Source organism: Fukomys damarensis, unplaced genomic scaffold, assembly GCF_012274545.1.
Source record: "Fukomys damarensis isolate Sample0158 unplaced genomic scaffold, DMR_v1.0_HiC HiC_scaffold_23, whole genome shotgun sequence".
Classification (NCBI taxonomy): Eukaryota; Metazoa; Chordata; class Mammalia; order Rodentia; family Bathyergidae; genus Fukomys; species Fukomys damarensis.
This window is the reverse complement of record NW_022900935.1, coordinates 18,616,896-18,639,033: the sequence shown is the minus strand read 5'-3', so window position 1 is coordinate 18,639,033 and position 22,138 is coordinate 18,616,896. Positions and strand designations below refer to the sequence as shown.

The window sequence follows — 22,138 nt, the reverse complement described above, 5'->3', positions numbered from 1 at the left end:
GAAAGACAAGGAAAGTACACATACAGACTTCACAGCAATGATAGTTTTTTTATTTTATTTTTGTACCGGGGATCAAACTCGGGTCCTTGTGCTTGCGAGGCAGGCGCTGGAACCACTGAGCTAAATCCCCAGTCCAGTTTTTGAAGAAAAAAGAGGAGAAAATTGTTTGGAAGGATTGAGAATAATTTCAAGATGGACTACTTTCCCCATGGAGCCAATATGGACAAGTAAGTAGGCATGTTAGACAATGCCTATGTCTCTACAAGAAAAAAAAAAACAGATCACTCCACAAAGATTCTCCCTAATACATAAATATAACTGTCCTATATGAGAGCGAGAGTTGGTACATGGGGGATGTATCTTACTGAGCTGAATCTCCTTCAGAGCCTAGCATCAATTTTGGGCTCAAGGGAATGCTTGTCTTTCTTGGCCAAAATTTGACAGATGGGGTCACTTGGTTTTGTTAGAAAGGCAGAAAAAAATATCAACTAGGGTTGGCCCACAATTGTCTCTTATTTTGAGTAGGGCACTACTACCTTTAAAACACCCAACCTCAAATAAAATCACCAAGCATGACTCCTGGGTGAGAAGATTCTGTGTAAGGTGCCCCCACTTGGTGGTAAATCTTACAGGAGAGTACAAGTGAACATATACACAAGGAGAGATCTTTCTGGATATTCTGAGACAATTCAGGCAATCAGTGAAACCCAACTACACAAGAAGATCATATAGAAATGCCCCTTCGATCATGTACAAAATATGGTACTTACTTTCCTCTGACATGGTAAGGTTTGAAGCAAGACTTGATGTTTCAGGTTTCTGATCACTGACATCTGGGCTGCTTACTTGACTGAGAGAAGCAAAATGAATATATTAGCCCCTGACTGATTTACTGCACTGTTAAAAATGATTAGATCAAGATCTTTCCCTCTTAGGATATACAAGCAAGAGGCAAGGTAAATCTTCATAATATTCTTATTGGTTTTTAGCACCTACATGAAAAGAGTGAGGGCCAGGGTTGGTACCCTCAGAATTCTATTGTCCTTTTTCAGATTCCTAGACCCTTAAAATACTGCTTTCATATTACTCAGAAACTCCATCTAAATCATTTGCAAGCTATACTTTTCAAGAAAACATGGTAAAAGAAAAAATTCTAGGGCCAGAGATTTAGCTCAGTGGGGCCGCTGCCTGACTTACAAGCTCAAGGTCCTGAGTTTGATCCCAGGTACCAAAAAAAAAACAAAGAAAAAAATTCTAAACATCTAAAACACTGTTATTACTTTTTAAAACATTGTGTGTATTATGAATTTATAGGGAATAATGTAATGTTTTTATTTTGTTTACATTGTGGGATGATAAAAATCAAGCTATTTAAGAAATCCATCACATCATATACTTATTTTTTGTGGTGAATACATTTAAAATCTATTAATAATTTTGAAATACATGATGCATTATTATTTACCACAATCATTCTGTGTACTCTGTCACTTTGGTCCCACAGTTCTATAGGAAGGTACATAAAGTCACCTGATTTCAGAAATGGCTTTTAATCAGCTACAAATCATAATCATTTGAAAAGTCTTTCCAAACTATACAGGCCTATTTCCAAGTAGAGATTTGGAATCCTTAAAATGGTTGAATCCACTGTATTTCTTTTGTGAACCCAGATTTTCATATATGAGAGACAAGTGCTCTACCACTGAGGCTTTGTTTTGCTTATTGTTTTAACTTAGGAAATTTAAGAGAAATTCTAAAAGGTAAATCATGCAAAGTGGGAGAGCAAGTCACTCTGTTAGATATTGTAATGTTGGGAAGAATCCAGTGAAATTCTGGAACACAGATTATTCCAACTTTGTGGCCCACACAATGTTTTCTCTTTTCCTTCTATTTTACATCCCACTCTCTAGTTATTACATACCATTATAACAGAGTGGCTAAGGGCACAGATTCTAGAGCAAGACAGCTCAAGTTCATATTCTGCTCTCTCAATAACTACTATGACCTTGGGCAAGTCGCTGACCTCTGTGCTCCAGTGTATTTGTCAATGAGGGTAAGACACACCATACCTCACAGGGTTGTTTATATAAAAAAATACTTAAAGCAAAGCTAGAACATATCGAGTACACTACAAACTGGAAACTTCTTTCCACTCCAGGATCCCTATCCACATTCATGCTCCCTAGAAAGAAATCTCTTTCTTTTTCTGACTCCTGGGAGAGATAAGGACACTGTAGCAGAGGTGCCATATATCTGAAAAGAAAAGGCTGACTAATCAGAGTTAAGACTAGCTTCTACATAGGAACATTAAAAGCTCACATATCATTTTCATATCACTGATAACAATACTAAAGTATTATTAATAAAGGGTTTTCTGATACATTTTAAACATTTAATTTTTCCTCAGAAATATTTAACCTTTGTTTTGTTTTGTTTTGTTTTGTTTGAGACTCACTATGTATCCCAGGCTGGCCTTGAACTCTTGGCAATCTTCTTGACCTGGCCTCCTGAGTGCTGGAATTGCAGGTATGTACCACCATGCCTAGCTCAGAAGTATTTAATTCTAAAAGCTAAATCCTCAGATGAAGTTTATTTTTATGTCTTTATTCAAATGCTTACATTTTTGGAAGAGCACTTAATATAGCAATCAAAGTGGCCAAGAGAAGTGAAGGGTGAGGGAAGAAATAATATGGAATAGTTATATCAGTGTTTTCCCAGCTGGCTGAATCACTGTAATTATCTGAAATGTTGATACGAAAATAAGGACTTTTGAGTCTCATCTCATGCTTTAGAATTCCCATAAAGAAGGATATAAAACTTGACCAGAACTTCAAATTTCAAACTGCCATGACTGGTTTGTCTTCTGTGTATACCTGGATACTCTGGGATTCACCACTGTACCTATTGTTAAAAACTATTTCTAGATTTCTAGATACTGTATCTTAGAAGATATTTGAATGACCCTGTAAACGCTGGACCAGTTCCCTAAGATCCTTTGGTCTTAGAATCTTATGTGCCAGTAAAATCCTCTACATACAATTTATTCTGCTGAGCACCTATCAGTTAAACAGAAACAGTGCTAGGACAGTGAATTAACTCTATTACTATTTTTAGAGAAATTACACACTGCCTCAAAATACAATTACTTTCAGGGCTATATAAACATAAATTCTGCTTAACAATGTGTGTATCATGAAAATAAAGTGGCTCAAAATAAAATGACGAAACAAAACAACAAAAAAAGAATGAAAACACCCAAACTTTAGAAAGGTGAGCATCACAAATATCTCCTTCTCAATCAGTAGAACTCTTGTTTATTATCAACAAGATTAGAGGATGAATGCAAAAACAAAATATAATATACCTGGAGTATTATTCAGCCTTTACAAAAACAAGAAGATAAATACAGTACTGTATAATTCCATTTATATAAGGTGTTTAAGAGTAGTCAACCCTACAGAGAAGGAAAATAGAATAGTGATAGCAAGGAGTGGGGAGAGAGAAAAATAGAAACTAAGAATAGCCAGTATAGGTTTGTGTTTTTCTCTTATAATGTTAAGGTGATGGGAATATGCATGGAAAATGCAAACAGAATTTAAACAAGGCTGTGGTTTTGCTAGATAAGTATGACACAGGAAAAAGGAAGAAGTTAAGAACATCTGCAGCCAGGCATATCAGTACATGCTTATAATCCCAGCACTCTGGGAGGCTGAGGTGAGGACTACACCTCCGGCTTGGCTTGGGCAACTAAGACCTAGCTCAAAAAATAAAGGGTTGAGGATGTAGTTCAGTGTGAAGGCTTTAAATTCAGCCCCCAGAACCCTTTCCCAAAAGAGACAAGGAGACTGATATTAGTAAATCTTAAAATTTAAGCAGCACAAAGAAGAAACTCATGTTCTTTTTGAAGGAAGGGTAATAATGAAAATACAACAATCATTTAACTGGAAGTGTGAGACATCATATGGCCACCACGACAGTTCTAGCATAAATGAGCCAGAATGACAGTGTGGAGTGGTAAAAGAATGTCTGAAGCGAACGTATTAGAAGTGATGGAGTTACTGGCACACATGGTTGGTGGACAAAAGGCAAGAGGTAATAATTGCGGAAAACTAAAAACCAAGAATTAGGGAGTCAGAGCACATGAGAAATAAAAAGCTGCCTCTTTTTCTTTCTTTCCTTTTTAACCACTTAACAGTTTACCCCAAGTGTCACATGGGCAGCACGTTTGTCTGCAGACTATCTCGAGTGTCACTCGGGCAGGTGTCATTTCAACCACTCGATTCTTGTTTTGAATAAATTTGATAAAATTGTTGGTTTTTTATTCCCAGTTATATTATAAAAATTAATGAAAAAATATGCAATTTTTGATCATCCTCTATTTGAATAATTGGATAGGTAAGTGGCTAATTGTTGTTGGTTGAACTTAGGGCCTCACACATGCTAGGCAAGTGCTCTACCACTATGTCATACCCTTTACCTTTATTCTATAGGGGAGTGGAACTAACGACTAAGGCACTCCATATCCATTTGATAGTTAATAAATTCCTCAATTTCCCTTATCTTGGCTTATGCTTTCTATTTTGTATATTAAGAATATGGAACTTTTCATTTTCATCTTCAGATCTCCCCTATATCGTTAATATCTAAAATGAGTCTATTACAGCCGGGCATGGTGGCACACACCTGTAATCCCAGCACTAGGGAGGCTGAGGCAGGAGGATCGCTGTGAGTTCAAGACCAGCCTGGGCTACATAGTGAGTTCCAGTCAGTCTTAACTACATAGTGAGAACCTGTTTCAAAAACCAAAATAAAGAAATTAAAAATAAATAAATAAATACTAAAATAAAATGAATCTAGTATATATCGTTTAATAAATGTTGAATACATTAAAAAAAATATCCAGCATATGTATTTTGGGGAATAGTCATTTTGGAAGGAGTTTTTTTGTCTTTTGAGATGAGATCTCACTGTTTCCCAGACTAACAGAATGAAGCAATCCTGTCTTGGAAGGAAATTTTAATGTTAAAACAGATAATTTCAAAAGGCAAAGACTGACATTAAGAACCAAAAAGAGGGCAGTCAACATGAAGCATGCCCAGACATTAATCAGCATGTGAAAAAGAGAAAGTAAACAATTGTGAAAGTCAATCTGGAGAGCCAGTTTGACTGAATTAAAATACACCTAGAGAGGTAGCTAGATCCTGAGGACGTGAAGCTCATGGATGTATTAACCTATTGATGAATTCATTGCTGAGTAGGCTGCTAGGAGGTGGGTCACAGCTGGGGGAAGCAGGCCACTAGGGGCACGGCTCTCAAAGATGTATCTTTCCTTGGGCTCCTTCCCCTTGTTTCCTCATTGCTATAGTGCAGGCAGCTTTCTGCTATCATGTACCCTGAAGCCAACTGAACATGGACTAAAACATATGAAACTGGGGGCCAAAATGAATCTTTCTTTCTTTAAATTGAATATGTCAAGCATTTTGTCCCAGAAACAGAAAGGTAACTAATACAATTATTAAAAAGAACTTCAACTTTACATACCTTAAAGTTTGTTCTCCTGGTTCCTGCATCTTGGCTTTTTTCACCTACAAAAATAAATATATAAAGCAGTCAATACAGTGATTTGTTTTTGAAACCAACATAGCTATGCCAATACAGTTGTCCCTTGGTATCTGGGGGGAACAGCACATACCAAATTCTGTGGATGCTCAAGTCTCAGGTAAAATGGTATAGCATTTGCACAAAACCTATACATATCCTCCATGTACTTAATCTCTATAGTACTTATAATACTTAGTCCATTGTAAATACTCTGTATATAGTTATATTATTTAGAAAATAATTATAAGGAAAAGTCTGTATATGTTAGACACTGATGCAATTTTTTCCCCAATATTTTCCATCCCACTACAATCTGATTTTAGAGCTCTCTGGTAAGAATAACTGGCAATAATAAAAATGTGCAGCCAGGTGTGGTGGCACATGCCTATAATCCCAGCCCCCAGGAAGCTGAGGCAAGAGGATCACAAGTTTTAGGCCAGCATGGGCTACACAGAGAAACTTCTCAAAAAAGGAGAAGAAAAAGAAACACGCAATATGCTTAGCCATTCAAATTATGAATCTTTAAAAGTACAATTTCAAGCTAATGAAAAAAGGCAGAAACTCTGCTAGATAATTTTAAACACATTAGCTGGTAACATGGCTATTTAATTAAGATTATAATTAACATTTCTGACAATGTATGTAATAAATTCAAGTCCCATAATATTTTTCATGGACATTTATTCCTCATGAGAATATACAAAATAAATAAAACTACTTTCTCTCTCTTTTTTTAATGGCATCTAAATTTCTGTTATATTCAAAACTCCCTTAATGTTCACAAGGTACCAAAAAAGATAAAGGGGAGAGGAATACCTCCCGAATTTAATACACAAAATAACCAAGCATTTGAAGCAAATGCTTAAATCCAAAAGCCATAAAAGACCAAATGGAGATGTAAGATTACACAAATATGTAAAGTCTCTGTACAACAGTACACAGAAGAAACCAAACACAAGGATGATGGCTCCTAGAACAGTAAGCAGATCGTGAATCTGTTTTATAAATATATAACATAATCTCACTGGAAAGGACAGGGGAGAAATGATCTGACCTAAATAATGTTTCAAACAACGTTTTGACTAGAAAGTGGCTAAAGACAAGAAAAATTTAACTAATTTGTCTGCCCAACATAATTTCACACATGAAGCAGCTCATTATAAAATGTTCTGGTAGGGCCAGGGATATAGCTCAATGATACCATGCCTGCCTGGCAAGTGCAAGGTCCTGAGTTCAATTCTAGTACCAGGAAAAAAAACCAAAACCAAAACCAAAAACAAAACAAAAAGTAGTTCTGTTCTTCCTACCTGAAAATGATAGGTTAGATAGATTATGTACTTTTGCCAACAGTGAAAATGAATTTGTTTCACTCATCAAAGATCCTTTCTCTATCAAGAAAAACATTTGTAAATTGGTTGGTCAAGTACCCAAAATAGTCTATAACAGTGTTAGTGAGCTTATGGTACGCGTGTCACAGTGGGCTGTTTGTTACCACTGAAAGTGCTAAAAAGATTCGCCATAACTAGTCTATAGTCTCCAAACCATAATCCACATAAAGAATTATTAAGAGCATTCAAGAATCTAATTTATTACAGTCTCAATTTTATTAGAGTCATAGACTGACAAATTTAGCTAATCAATTCCCTGGAGCAAACTTTTTAAATATAGTTATGCACTTATAACAATGTTTCAGTAAATGACAGACTAAAAATACAACAGTGGTCTTATAAGATTATAAGGGAGCCAAAAAACTCCTATCACCTAGTGACATTGTAGACATTGTAATACTGTCTGTGGATGCTGGTGTAAATGTACTGAACTGCCAGTCATATAAAAGTATAGTGTATGCCAATTATATATAGTACATAATACTTGACCATAACAAATAACTGTTATTGGCTTATAAATGTACCTAATGTTGTAGCAGGTAGTGGCCTTGCCGCAATTGCTAATTATCCTACAACAAATTCTCCACTGTTAAATACATACCTATACTGGAATTCTGGCTCAGTCATCCATCATTCATTCAATGAGAATTCTGGTTCATAGTCATCCTAGCATTCATTCAGTAGACAAGTCCCTACACCAAGTCCTCTTGACAGAGAACATAATGATAAAACAAATACAGACCTTAACCTCACAGAACCTACAGTCATTAAAAAGAAATACGAGTAAATAGATAATTTATAAAACAAAGGGATCATAAATTCTGACAGAAGTATAAGATGCTATGGTATACACAGAAGGGACATTGAACAAAGTCTTTTTACTGGGGGGAAGTGGCTTGGGAATGGAGGGATAGAGTAAGATGAGTAGGTCAGGTAAAGTTTCTGGAGAAAATATTAAAGCTGTATTTTTGAACTGGGTGTGGTAATACATGCTTGTAACCCCTACACTTGGGAGGCAGAGGTAGGAGGACTACCTGAGTCCAAAACCAGCTGACTTCCATCCTCAGCAGCATACAAAAAGAAAAACAAGACAAAAACGTCACACTGCAATTTACTGAAGATATAACACTATTATCCTTTGACACTTTAAAATATTGCTTGGCATGGTGGTGTACCCTGCCTGTAATTCCAGCTATATGAGAGGCTAAGGCAGGAAGATCTCAAGTTTGTGGCCAGGCATGAGATCATGTCTAAAAAATAAATGAACAAAATAAAATATTTTTTCAGATTTCCAGTATCACATAGATACTTGATGTATTTATATCCTAAAACTTTAAGCTATCAATTACTAGCTCCTGATGACTGCTGGTCGTATCTTTTTTTAAGTATCCACAAATGTTCAATAATATTTTTGAATAGTTATTAATCAGCATTAAGACAGCATAAGTCTACAGCTTCTACCACCTAATTCCTCCTTGCTATCACCTTTGAATATAAAGCAAAACAAATAAAACACTACAACATTTCTTTTTATTTTAAGTACTTCTCTGATTCTCTATGGTTTTTTTAGAAAATAAACAATGACTTGACAATAATGTTGTAAGTTTTAGGTCTATATAGGATAAAACCTCCATGAAAGTGAAAGATTAGAACTTAGATATTTGCTACTAAATAAGACTAAAATCTTTTTGTTTTTTTGAGGGGTGTTTGGTTTGATTTGGTATTTTGAGACAGGGTCTTGCTATGTAGTTTGGGCTGGTGTTGAACTCACTTAGGCTGGCCTCAAACTTACAGCAATCCTTCTGCCTCAGTCTTTTAGAGTGCTGAGATTAGTGAATTTATTTATTTTTTTGGAACCAGGGGTCAAACTCAGGACCCTGCAGTTGTGAGGCAAGTGCAGTAGCACCACTGAGCTAAATCCCTGGCCCATCAGAGTGCTGAAATTACAGGCATGTACCACCATATCCAGCTAAAGGTCTTCTTTGATGCTCTCAAGAACATTTCCCAAACTTCATCCCTTTGCTATTTGTAGCTTAGATTACACTTTGTCTATAATCATGATATCACTTATTTTATGTACAGTATGACTAGGTCCTCTTTTTATTTTATTTATTTGGGGGAGGGTACTAGGGATTGAACTTGGGACATTGCACTTGTAAAGCAGGCATCAGAACCCCCGAGCTAACGCCCTGGACTAGGTCCTCCTTTTTAAGGCTAGATTCAGGCTGGGAATGAAGGTGCATGCCTATAATCCCAGTACTATAGGAGGCTCAGGCAGAAGGATTCCAAGTTTGAGCCTAGCCTGGTAACTCAGTAAAACTCTGTCTCCAAATAAAAAAATAAAAAAGGGGGCTGGACTATTACTCAGAGTAAAAGTCCTAGGTTCAATCCCCAGTACTGAAAAATAAAGAGTTAAATACATTTCCATGCACAGTGATGCAGACCTATTGTCCCAGCTACTCAGGGTTGCAAGTTCAAGGCTAGCCTGGGCAATTAAGCAAGACCCTGTCTCAAAAATAAAAAATAAAAAAGGGCTAGGGCTACAGCTCAGTAGTAGAATGCCCCTGGGTTCAATCCCTAGTATGCCCCCCAAAATTAACTATAAATGGCATATATGCTTATTGTTTTTAAGTGGGAGGGGTAGGGGAAAAGAATACATATGAGAAAAGGAAAAAATGGAAACAAAGTCTTTGTAGATAGGGAGGAGTGGAGGGGTTGCAGGGAGGGCAATGGGATGTTTAAAAAAATAAGAACAAGATATATTATGTAAAGGTACAAATTCTCAATGATGAATGTCACCATATTGTATACCTAAAATGTACCAATAAAATTAATTTAAAAATCTTATATAGCAGTGATGGAAAAAAATTCAAACCATACAGATATATATATAGAATAAAATATAAAAGAGCTGTCATACCCTACACCTGAATGAAATAATCAGTATTGGGCTTGGTGTAGAACCTTCCAAGAACTTTCTCTATGTATTTATGTCCTTTTAAAATTTTATTTCTAAGTTTTGAGATAGGGTCTTGCTAAGTCACTAAATTGCCCAGACTAGACTTGAACTTTTGATCCTTGTGATTCAGTCTCCCAGAGTATGGGATTACAGGCACCTGACAACATATGTGGCACATTTGTATCTTTTTATAACTTGAATTCAGGTGGCCACAAAGTTTGCAGAAGCTTTAAAGGAGTTCTTTAACGCTTCCAGTTTACTAAGAACAGCCTTTCAGAACAGTTGAAAAAGATGAAGACTGGCTGAAAAAAGACTTAGTGAGTTAAGTTCAATAATTCCTGATTGTAGAGAGAGTCATTTCTGATAGTAGCAGGTTGAGCACTGGTTAGCAACAAAGGGAAATTAAGGTTAACATTTATGTTTTACATTAGCTACAGTAATTAGACAAGAGAAAAAAAAAAGGAATAAAGATAGGAAAGGAAGAAGTTAAACTGTCATTATTTGTGGATGACAACAATACTCTATATAGGATACCCCAAAAACTCTGCCAAAAGACTTCTAGACTTAATAACCAGATTCACTAGAATAGTTGGATACAAGATCAACACTCAAAACTCAATGGCTTTCTTGTATACGAATAACAAACTCACTGAGAGAGAATAGGGAAACAATTCCTTTCACAATAGCATCAAAAATGAAATATCTATGAATCAATCAGAGGAAGTGAAAGACTTCTACTTTGAAAACTACAGCACTCTGAAAAAGAAATCAAAGAGGATATCAGAAAATGGAAAGACATCCCTTGTTCCTGGGTAGGAAGAAGCAGTATAGTGAAAATGGCCACACTTCCAAACCCGGTATATAGATTCAATACAATCCCAATTGAAATCCCAACAGCATACTTCACAGAACTAAAGAGAACAATCCATAAATTCATTTGGAACCAGAAGAGACTAGAATAGCAAAAGCAATAAAGACAAGGCAGCGGGTATCACAATCCCCAACTTGAAACTATACTACAAAGCCACTGTGATTCAAAAAACAAAAAACAAAAAAAAAAAGCATAGTACTGGCAAAGAAACAGACCCAAGGATCAATGGAACAGAGCAGAATGCAGCCTTTCTCCTTTGTGCTCACAGAGGAGGCCAATTAGGCCTCAATTCTCCTCTGATCTTGGGGGTGCCTTTTTTGTTTATTTTTTGAAACAGGGACTTGCTGTATAGTTCAGGTTAGCCTTGAATTCACTATGTAGCCCAAACACACAGCAAGTCTTCTGCCTCAGACTTTTGAGTGCTGGGAATAAAGATGTATACCACCATGCCCAGCCTGTTCTGTTCGGTTCTTTTATTGCTCAGACAGGGTTTCACTATGTAGTCCAGACTAGTCTTGAGCTCACTATATAGCCCAACCTGGCACTGAGCTTGTGCAATCTTCCCGCCTCAGCCTCCCAAGTGCTGGGATCACAGGCGTGCACCACCACCACGCTAGGCTCTATTCTATTTTTGACAGTTAATAAGTGTTCTATGTTTTCTTGGATTCTGTTCTTGTCTATTTGCCACCCATTAGTTACAGGCCCCAAAGCCAAAACTGTTTGTATCTCCCCTGTGATCCATAGCCTACAGTCTGAGCCATTTCCTCTACCAAGTTCTCATATACCAAACCTTAAATCAACCCAAATATGCAACAGGGAACAGGCCCTAGGCCACAAAGCCTAATAAAATTATTTAAACTACTGCTATGCTCTGCTTTGCCTTTCCTGTGGCCCACATCTTTCCTTAGCTCCTGCTTCCTGACAGACAATAGTGCCTCCTCCTATGGCCCTGTGTGACATGCTGTGCCTCTCATTTTTAGGGGATGTATGTTAAATTTTTCTTTCAATGGTATTGACCTTTCCATACTATCACAGTTAATTTTGTAAACCCAGACCTGTACACAAATCAATAAGGAAAATGATGTTCCATGATGATAACTGTTTACACATATGGTCAGCAGAAAATTGGGTTTTAGTGCTTCAACATCTTACCTTCCTCTGAAGTAACAACCAGGTTTTGCAGATCATTTTATAGAATAAGAAAATAAGGCAGAAGAGAAAAAATGATTTGTCAACAAGTCAGCCTCACAATTCCCATTACCTTAAACAGGTAAGGAGTAACTAACAATTCCATTTCAGTAGTTATAGCAACAATTACATAAGTCTTGAAAATATGAGCAGACTTTTGTCTTAAACACTCAATGATGTAATTTTCCTTGGAACATTTAGTGCCTACAGTTCAACTGTTTGTGCCAATGGTGTATGTATTATTTACAAGTATTCTGCTCAGGATATAGTTTTTAACCTACTACTATTCTTACTGTCCCAAGGACAGAGGCTTACATTTCAAATGTTTCACAAATTTCTACAAATTATGTCATACTAGTATTACACGTACCTCAATTGAAAGGGCTAAAAGAACAATAGCAAAGTAATTAACAGTATATAATTCTTAACATAAAGAATATTAAAATTCTATTAAAAGGTGCCATTATTTAAATGGAAGCTGCTGTCTGTCCTATCATGATGTAAAGGCTACATTTAGAAGCTCCGGAAGGCCGAGGTGGGAGGATGGTAAAGTTCAAGCCCAGCCTAGGGACTTAGCAAGATGCTGTCTCAGAATTTAAAGAGCTTAGTGCAAAAGCTCTGGTTCAATACCCAGTACTAAGGGGGGGGGATATATCTAGAACACACACACACACACACACACACACACACACACACACACAAAATCTTATTATCTGCTTTCAAATTTCGTACTCTTTTCTAGGTTGATTTTTCATAAAGATGAGAAATAATGTACCGCTACTTATTCTCTCTTAATGTGAAATCCAAGAGTTCCTCTCAGGATAGCAAACTTAATCAGTATTTATCTAACTAAATTAGAAAATAGGAAAAGACCCTTAGCAGGGCATGGTAGTAAAGGCCCCTAACTACAGCTACTGAAGAGGCTGAAGCAGGAGTTTTACAAGTGAGGCCAGACTAGGCAACATAAGATCTGTCTCAAAAATAAAAACCTTATTAAAAAGGGCTGGGGGTGGAAAGCACTTGTGTACCTTATACAAGGCCCTGAGGTTATCTCCAGTACTGCCAAAAAAAAAAAGAACCTTTAACATAAAAGTTAACATACACACAGTTACTTCCATGTTTTTCAATGTTAAAGATCAAAAAACAGGGGGGCCAGGAGTTTAGCTCAGTGGTTTTGCTGCCTGCCTTGCAAGAGCAAAGACCCGAGTTCGATCCCTAGTACCAAAACAAAAAACAAAAGAAAGTCCTGAAATGTCATGGCAAGGCAATAAAGCCATATCACCTGGACACATTTAAAATTTACTTATTAAATACTTAAAAGAAGTTAATTCAATCTAGTCTCTAAGATCAGTTTAGTCTCTAAGGTCTTTTAACAATTAACTGGTAGTCAAATTATACTTTCCTCACTACTATGTTTTAAAAAATTAAGTCAGTTATAAAAATTTTTTTAAAAAGACAAAATTTTCTGGTAGAAATAGTGGTATACTGTGTAACTGGTAACCTCTTCTAGAAAATAAAAGAGGTCTTTTATTTTTCAAAAATTGTAACACCAGTCACTGATTTTTTAAAAATAACATTTCCAAATACAACATTCACTTTGTAATGCCGAATTTTCTAAACAGACTCCTTAGCATTAAGTTAGCCAAAAATGAGTTTAAGAACATATAACATTGTCTTCTTAGAGGAAAATGATTAAGAAGTCTTTATTTTCATTTCTAATTTGGAATTTATAAGTATAGACAATTAAATAATATTTCAAATCTCATAAGATTAGTTTTTCTATAATTAGCTTTAAATTGTTAAAGGAAATACTTACTGGTTGCTCTGGTAAATCTTGTTCTTCTTCCATGAAGACCGATATTTCTTTATTATACTTGTGTAACTGGATTCCAACTCTTGTTCTGCAGTCTTCACAATCTGTTGAAGAGGGGGATTCAAAGCTTTATATACCCTTAAAATATAATCATTGAGGCCATCAGAGAATAATTTTTAAATATTTTGCTGCCCCAAGCTTTCTACGTTAGTTTTAATCTCAAAATCTCAAACTTGCACGTGGGTTTTGAAAACTGACATGCCACACCATGTCAAGAAAGGAGTACACAGTGACTTTTGCAAAACCTTGCAAAAGCCAACACGTGGAACCACTTCTGCTGGTTACTATAGTGCCTAATGCATTAAACATTTTACAGTGACAGCCACGTGCAGATAATAAAACAAAAAAAAAACTTTACGGATTAGTGTTACATTTAAAATGATAGAGACTGGCCTAGGCAGTAAGTAAGTTTTGATAACATCTAACCTGCTTTAATGTGGAACATTTATATAACTGTTACACAGACACAGAGAATCACTTTAAATAGGCCAAACTGGAATATCAATTAAATATATTTACAATGAACTGTGTATATATAATCAACTTAAAGGAAAATGTAATTCTTTAGGATTTTAATAATGAAAATAAGTGAAATACAACTTTAAATATTAGAATTTAGAAAAACAATAATGTAAAGCTAGGACCCAGTTTAATTTTGAAACAGTAAGCTTCCACTGCATATACTGCCTGGACAAATTAAGCAAAATCTTTTTCTTAGACCTTCCTCTTCCCTCTCAGACTTTTGAACAAAAAAAGAAAAATAGTAAGCCTCACATTTACTTGTTTGATCACTGTTCTGTTCCCTGCTAGCAGGAGACAGAAATTTTAAAAATAAAATATTCTATTTTTATTTAATGATACTGGTTCTTTTCCCAAGCAGATATGACTGCATATTCTCAACTCATACCCGAGTTTATTTTTTCTGCCAACTATTGTACCCAACTTAACATATGAGTACAACAGCTAAGTACAGAATCTTACTGGAAAACAGTGAAAATAGATAAATAGGGGCCAGGCATTTAGCTCAGTGGTGCTGCGCAAGCGCAAGGTCCTGAGTTTGATCCCCGGTGGTGGTGGTGGTGAGGATGAATAATGTGAATAGGAAAACAAAAAACGTCAGCTATGCAAGTACCACTTGTCTACTACTTCTATTACTGTTTTGGTGCAATATAATACATTTTATTTTAGAGCCACACTCCAGTACAAGAAAAAGGAGAAAAAACGTGTAAGGGATACAATTAGATGTAAAACTCTGACAATAATGACTCAGCTTCACTCCTTTGTCCTGGTCTAGAATGTCAAAAGAAAAAAAGTTTAAAGGTCAGGGCACCTGATGCTTAATACACTCACATGTAGCTCATACAAAGCCTCAAAAGCTAAGTTCTACATGACGCAGATAACTAGTGCTGCAGAATTAAAGGGTGCATACTCTAAAGATCACAGGCACTTTGTTTGCTCAACTCAGAAAAGCACAGTCAATGTGAACAGGAAACTGACTCACAATTGTGGAAAAAACTGAAACTTTTTTTTTAACCAGTTTTTTAGTTTTAAATTGAAATGTCTATGTGGGATTATAGTACTATCTAAATGTATAGTATGCACATATTTAATTTTAACCCCTAAGAAACAATAAAATTGGACCAAATCATTAGGAAAATGAAATATCTTTAAATAGCTCATTTGCTGAGTTTTTGTGAACCAACTCTTACCAATATAAATGTGGTAACATTCTATGTTTTCCTCAATTGAGGGACATGAATGTTAAACTGCAATATCTAATTAGTATAGTCTTGGTAAAGGAGAGGGGACTTTCTTCCTCCTCCATAGGGAAAGGGTTATAAAATCCATCTTGGTATAAAAGGAAGGTCAGAAGAATTGAAAAAAAGGATACTTAACATGTGCTTTAATTTTGTTTTAAATTGTTATTTATTTATTTTTGGTACCGGGGACTGAACTCAGGTCCTTGCACTTACGAGGCAGGCGGCAGAACTGAGCTAAAGCCCTGGCTCTAATTTTGTTTTTAAACACAAGAACTAATTTTAAAAATCTTAACAAAATTTATAAAACAAAATACTTTATAAGTCAAAGGAGTCATGGGTTTTAAAAAGCAAGAAGCATTATCTGAATAGTAAGGATATAAATGCTCAAGTTATACAAAACCAAATAATAAAATCTTAAATTTTATTATTTGTATGGGAGGGCATGCCTATAGTCCCAGATATTCTGAAGGCTGTGGCAAGGCAATTAGAAAGTCTGATGCTAGCCTGGATAATTTACTGAAACTGTCTCAAAATTAAAAAAGAAAAAAGCTTGAGAATGTAGCTCAGAGATCCCTGGTCTCAATCCCCACTACTGTGAAGAGACCTTGAGTTGTGCTTTTTAGAAAAAAATACATATGTAACATTGATTTCATTAGCAAGACAAGAATTTGCTATTTTTAAGATGAATTCTATGAGAAGATGCAAAACAAGTCTACAAAGAAAATGACTTACTACAGAATTTCCTGACATAGCATGTGATATCTACTGTTTGTAAACATATTCTGGCAAATTTGTGTAAAAATGTATCAATGATGACACATAAGGTAATTCCATCATAACATGTAAAGTACAACTTTCTATCAATACAGTATTTTCACTAATAATTTATAATCTGAAACATAAGAACATACTAATTAAAAGAATGCAAGTATTCATCATATTCTCAGCATTTATCAATATATTAAAACTTTTACTTATTTTATTTTTGAGGGCAGAGTGGATCAAATCTAGGGCTTTGGGCATGCTAAGCACTCACTATTTCCGAGCTACATCCCAAGGCCTAAAACTTTTAATATTTTAAGATTTCACACCAATTCTGAAAGTAGCACATCCTAGATAATCAAGACACATTCACTAGCAAAGAGATAAAAATGTTGTGTAACAGAGGCACAATGATTCAATACTTGATATTGATCTTTTAAGATATCAAGTAATATAATGGCTATGACATAGAAGTGGAAAGTGAATCTTAATGTAATTAAGATGAACATAATCAAGACAGTAAAACAGCTGATGAAATTACAAAACATGACTAATTTTTTAGCTTAAGTATCTTTAGGGCATTTATACAATAAGTCTTTTACACAATTTTTAAATTTCATTCTTTATTATTGTTTTCTAAATACATTTGTTTTAATCATCTTTTTGAAGACAGAGCTTGTCAGTATCCATATGCCCTCATGGACAGAATTTAGAGAAAATAAAAAATTGAGAATAAAAATAGTATTTCCTAAGACTTCTCACTTCCCTACTTATAAATGCTGACAACAAACAAAACACTTTACTATGATTTTTAGAAGTCACAATTTTACTTTAATTTACTGTCAAACAGATCTTCAGTATATTGCCCAGGCTGGTCTTGAACTGCTGGGCTCAAGTGATGCCCCCACCTAAGCCTCCAGAATAGCTGAGACTATAAGCACGCACCACCACACCAGGCCAACACAATTTTAAATACTATTCAGAGCTCACATATTAAAAATAAAGCAAGGTCCTTTTATAATATGGCAATTATAATTTTAATTTTCACTTCTTAGGAGAGAAATAATTAGTAACAAATAGTTTATTTCAAAATTCTAGTTAGATTCCTACTTCATAATTTGTTTTGGACCAGATTCAACACAGTATTTATCTTATATAAACAGCCACAAAGAGAACTTATTACTCCAATTTGTTATTATAGCCATTAGGCACAGAAAGAGAAACTATTAATGTATTTATCATTATATATTTTAATAATATTAATTATATATGAATTTTATAAGATCTAGTATAAATTGCATATAAATTTATATGTAACTTTATATGATATATAAATGATATGTTTGTGTTATAAATACATTTTATATAATATAAATATGTATTAATGATCAGATATATAAATATGTATATAATTTCCCTTCCTGCACCTAAGATCTATAATACTACAGCATATACACACATGATAAAGATCAAATTGCTTCAATGAAAATAAAGTATATTTCTCTCTTAATTGCAATTTCAAGAAAAATGTTTAAATTGAGCAAAAGTGTCTGTTTACAGTCCTGGAAGGGAGACCTGCATACATCTATCAATGCAGAGACATTCAGGGGTTAACTATCTCTGATATAGTCCTACATACCATATAGGGAGTCTACAATTTGACCACTGCCTACACTGTATTTTAGAAATTTACTACTCCTTTCAAACCCTTCCATATACTTTTAGAACACACCAGAAAAAAAAGTGCTATAGATTTTGTCCAGGCAAAATTCACAGCATTCTCCACAAAAATAAAAAATATCATAGTTAATAATTATAAATAATAGTACAATAGCTAAAAGTAGTGTAATCATCAAGATTTGTATTTATAAGTTAACTTTGTTTAAGACAGACTCTTGCTAAGTAGTTTAGGGTGACCTCAAAATTCTGGGCTCAAGCAATTCTCCTGCCTCAGTTTCCTATTTAGCTGCCACTGCACCCAGTTAAGATGTTTAGTAATGTGTGAATCACTTTAGGATTTAAAACAAACATGTAAAAAATAACAATAATAGCTAATTAACAAGTGACTACCATGGCATACTCAAATATACTTTATGTATCTTGAAGAATGAAAACAAAAACCAAAAACATACCTTCTTCTAAATGGCTTTAAGACGATTGCTTCAAGCAACATTATTTGACAATTACTGATCTATTTTAAGGACTATGTATTAATGAATTCATAAGTACCCTGATATCCACAGTACCACATTTAAGCCTGAAGAGAACAGTTCAAAATAAATTCTAATTTATAAACTAGGTTATATAAAGCAAAAGCAGAAAAGATAACCAAATACTTTCAGAACATAAAAAAATATTTCTATGGTCTCTTGTGGAACAGTACATACAACCAGTAAGTGATATTGGAATGATACTATTATAGACAGGTACGTTAAGTAGAAATATAAGCAGTCAGACAGGGCTAGGCCCTGGAGGGTGTTAAGAGCAGAGGATGAGAACACACTACATCTGTGGCTGGAGGCACATGTGTTGAAGGCCAGCCCTCAAGATAAAGATGGAATGACCAGGCCTACATACCTCCCCAAAGGATAACTGGTATCACCTGTTCCAATACCATCTAGATAGACATCAGCTACCCAGGTAAGTGACCAGCATCTCCTGATCCATCCCTTTAAAAAAAGTCTTTGTTCTTTCCATGTATACTTGCTACGTGACTTGCTTCCCCATTGGTTCAATATTACCTAAGCAGCTATACTTGTAAACTTACTGATCATAGCTCTCTTTCTCTCAATAAATGCTTCCTTTTTTTTTTTTTTTTTTTTTTTGGTACTGGGGATCAAACTCAGGGCCTTGCTCTTATGAGGCAGGTTGCAAAACCACTGAGCCAAATCCCTGGCCCAATGTTTCCTATCCTTAATCTTCATTGTTCCTTATAATTCATTTTTCAATTCTGAGGAACACGAACCTCAGAATATCTGACATTTAGCAGGTTGTGAGTTATATTATTTCCCGTAAATCAATACCAAGTAGGGATTTCGGTTTCATAATTTATAGAACATACATATTAGTTTTAAAATAATAAACAAAGGTTTATTCTAATAGCTTAAGATTTCTTACTGAAAATTAAGCAAAAATAATTACAAATATTCTGGGGGAAGAGATTAACAATAGAAGCAATAAAGGAAGACCTTTCCTGCCCCATATCAGTCTTATATAGTGAAGAATAGGAGAACAAGAATTTGATCTTATATAAATAACTCAACAAATAGTTTTACATTTACTATCTCATCAAATTTTATCACTACAACTATGTTAAGACATAGGTGGTATCATCCTTATATTACAGACAGGCCAACCGGGAAGCTGAGATTCAAACAATATGTCCCGGAATAGCAGCAATAACGCTGCAGGTTGATGACGATGAGGATGCTTGCTTGTGAACATACCTAATGAAACCATTTTATGATTAAAATATTTAATTTCAGTGATATCTATTTTATCACAGTTTTTAAAACCACAAAAGAACACCTGAGGCTAGAAAATCCAAATATACAATCCATCTCTTCTCGGCCTTTTGGCTAAGATCAAGTGCAAATATACAATCCAATCTAAAAAATATTTGAAGTATGAAATAAATGGAGGAAAACTAGAATTTGAAAAATATTGTCAAAAAAAAATTGAATGTCAATGTGAAGAAAAGATATCCACACCACACATTATGATGAATTATAAATATATAAAAAATTAAGCATTCAAAAAAATTGAGGTAAAATAGAACAGCATAAATATCTCTCATCTGTGAAAATGAGATAAATTCATAAGCAACAGAAAAAATACAAAAAATAAAAAGATCCAATTATGTAAAATATACTTTCATGCCACAAAAAGATTAAGAGGGTATAATAAATGGATGTAATATCTATAATAACTACGATGGATAAAGCTTAATGACTCCAATACAACTCAAGTCAATACAACAGTTACATCTATTATTATGTGGCAAAGAGCAGCTAACATAAACCTGTTAAAGATATAAACAGGCAGTTTAAGTAATCATGAAGTTCACATCAGCACTTGAGAAAAGATCTGTCTCACAACTAACTAAAGAAAAATAGAAGTATTTGTAAGATACTACTTTGCTAACTATGAAACTACTGAAAATAAATCTAAATGAAATCTAAAGTTACTTAGCTATAAAAAGATAAAACATAATGAGGCACAACTATAAAATCACATGTATGTTCACACTACTCCAAAGTATTAAAGGAGTCATAAAATTGACCATGGCCTAATCTGAATAATTTCATTTCTAAACTTATATACAGGGAGGAACCTAACTCTGCTTTTTAAAGTACAGTAGTAAGCGAGGGCAGGGGAATGGGAAAAAAATAAGAACCTAGATACATCACATAAAGGTACAAGATCCCAATAATGAATGCAACTATATTGTATACCATTTTGTTGTATAAAATGTTGTATAAACTTAATGGAAAAAAAAGTATAGTAATGTAGTTCGGCACAGTGGTACACACAGAAGATCACTTGAGTCCAGGAGTTCAAGGACAGCCCAAGCAGCAACTTTATCTCAAAACAAAACAAAGCCAGGACTGGGATTTAGCTCAGTGGTTCTGCTGCCTGCCTCACAAGCACAAGGTCCAGAGTTCGATCCCTGGTACCAAAAAAACAAAACAAGTTTGTTGTTCACAGAAATGAAAAATTGAAACTAACCAATGTGAAGAACGGTTTAGCTGTACTACTATTCTAGAATTGATATTCCATATTAAGATGAAAACTATAAAACAACCTGTAAGCTATTTCAATATAAACTTATTTTAAAAGTGAAAAAACTAAATTTATCAGTTTAATTATAGCTTACACATTGATAAAAATTTTAAATGAAAAACTGTATTTTATGTCTAGTAAAATGTTTACATATTTTTAAATGCTTCTACAAAAATGTTTAAGACATTAAGCTAAAATTAAAAACAAATTCTGTACTTCTTCCCTTTTTGTGAAAAAATTTCAACTTTGAAGAAAAAGCAGTTTAAATTGAAATGTTCCTTTACCCTCACAAATCTTAAAGAAGTTCATGACAGCAGTAGACAGACAATTAATTTAATTTTCTTGCTGTTATTTCTTTTAGAAGAAATCAAGTTATTTAAAACACTGTACACAAGCTCAGGGCTCATTCATTTTATGATTCTGAGCAAAAACATCTAACTTCCAATAGTTAAGAATTTGCTATTAGAAAAGAGTTCACATTTGGTTTCACTGTTGACAGAAATGGTTCTCCTTTGCTAGTATAAGAAAACAAGTAAAAAGATGCCACAAGAGATAAGAGTATTACAGATTCTTGGAGACCATCATTAATGGGTTCACAATTAATGGTTGATCACTAATTTAGGGTTAAGGAAATTAAGCCAAAGGGGTTTAGAGAAAGGCGAGGTGGGAAAGAATCTCCTTCTCAAACATACATACACAAAGCTATCATGAAACAGATTTCTGGCCAAAGACAGCCCACATCCTAATGCCCAGAACCTGTGAGTGTTAACCCTATCTGGGAGAAGGGTCTCTGCAGATGTAAATAAAGTAAAATTCTGAGATAAGACTACCCTAGATTTTGTGAGTAAGCCATAAATGTCCCTACAAGTAGCCTTATGAGAGAAAAGAAGATGAAAATTTAACAGCGAGAAAAGGCCTCTAAGGATTAAAAAAAAAAAAAAAATGAGGTAAAAA

At 34.6% G+C, this 22,138-nt stretch overlaps 1 protein-coding gene across 3 annotated transcripts in view; it reads right to left on the bottom strand.

Moving 5' to 3' along the window:
* The window catches only part of Eya3 (EYA transcriptional coactivator and phosphatase 3), a 97,930-nt gene that overhangs the window by 56,652 nt on the left and 19,140 nt on the right, over positions 1 to 22,138 (bottom strand). For 2 of the 3 annotated variants that reach the window (XM_010632503.2, XM_010632519.2), the window contains exons 2-5: positions 13,824 to 13,924; positions 11,972 to 11,977; positions 5,542 to 5,585; positions 771 to 850 (exon numbers count right to left, since the gene is read on the bottom strand). In XM_010632503.2, the coding sequence (XP_010630805.1) occupies positions 771 to 850; positions 5,542 to 5,585; positions 11,972 to 11,977; positions 13,824 to 13,856 (163 nt within the window). In that variant the 5' untranslated portion in view covers positions 13,857 to 13,924. The remainder of the gene's footprint in view (positions 1 to 770; positions 851 to 5,541; positions 5,586 to 11,971; positions 11,978 to 13,823; positions 13,925 to 22,138) is intronic. The other variant, XM_010632510.2, reaches the window with a different exon arrangement.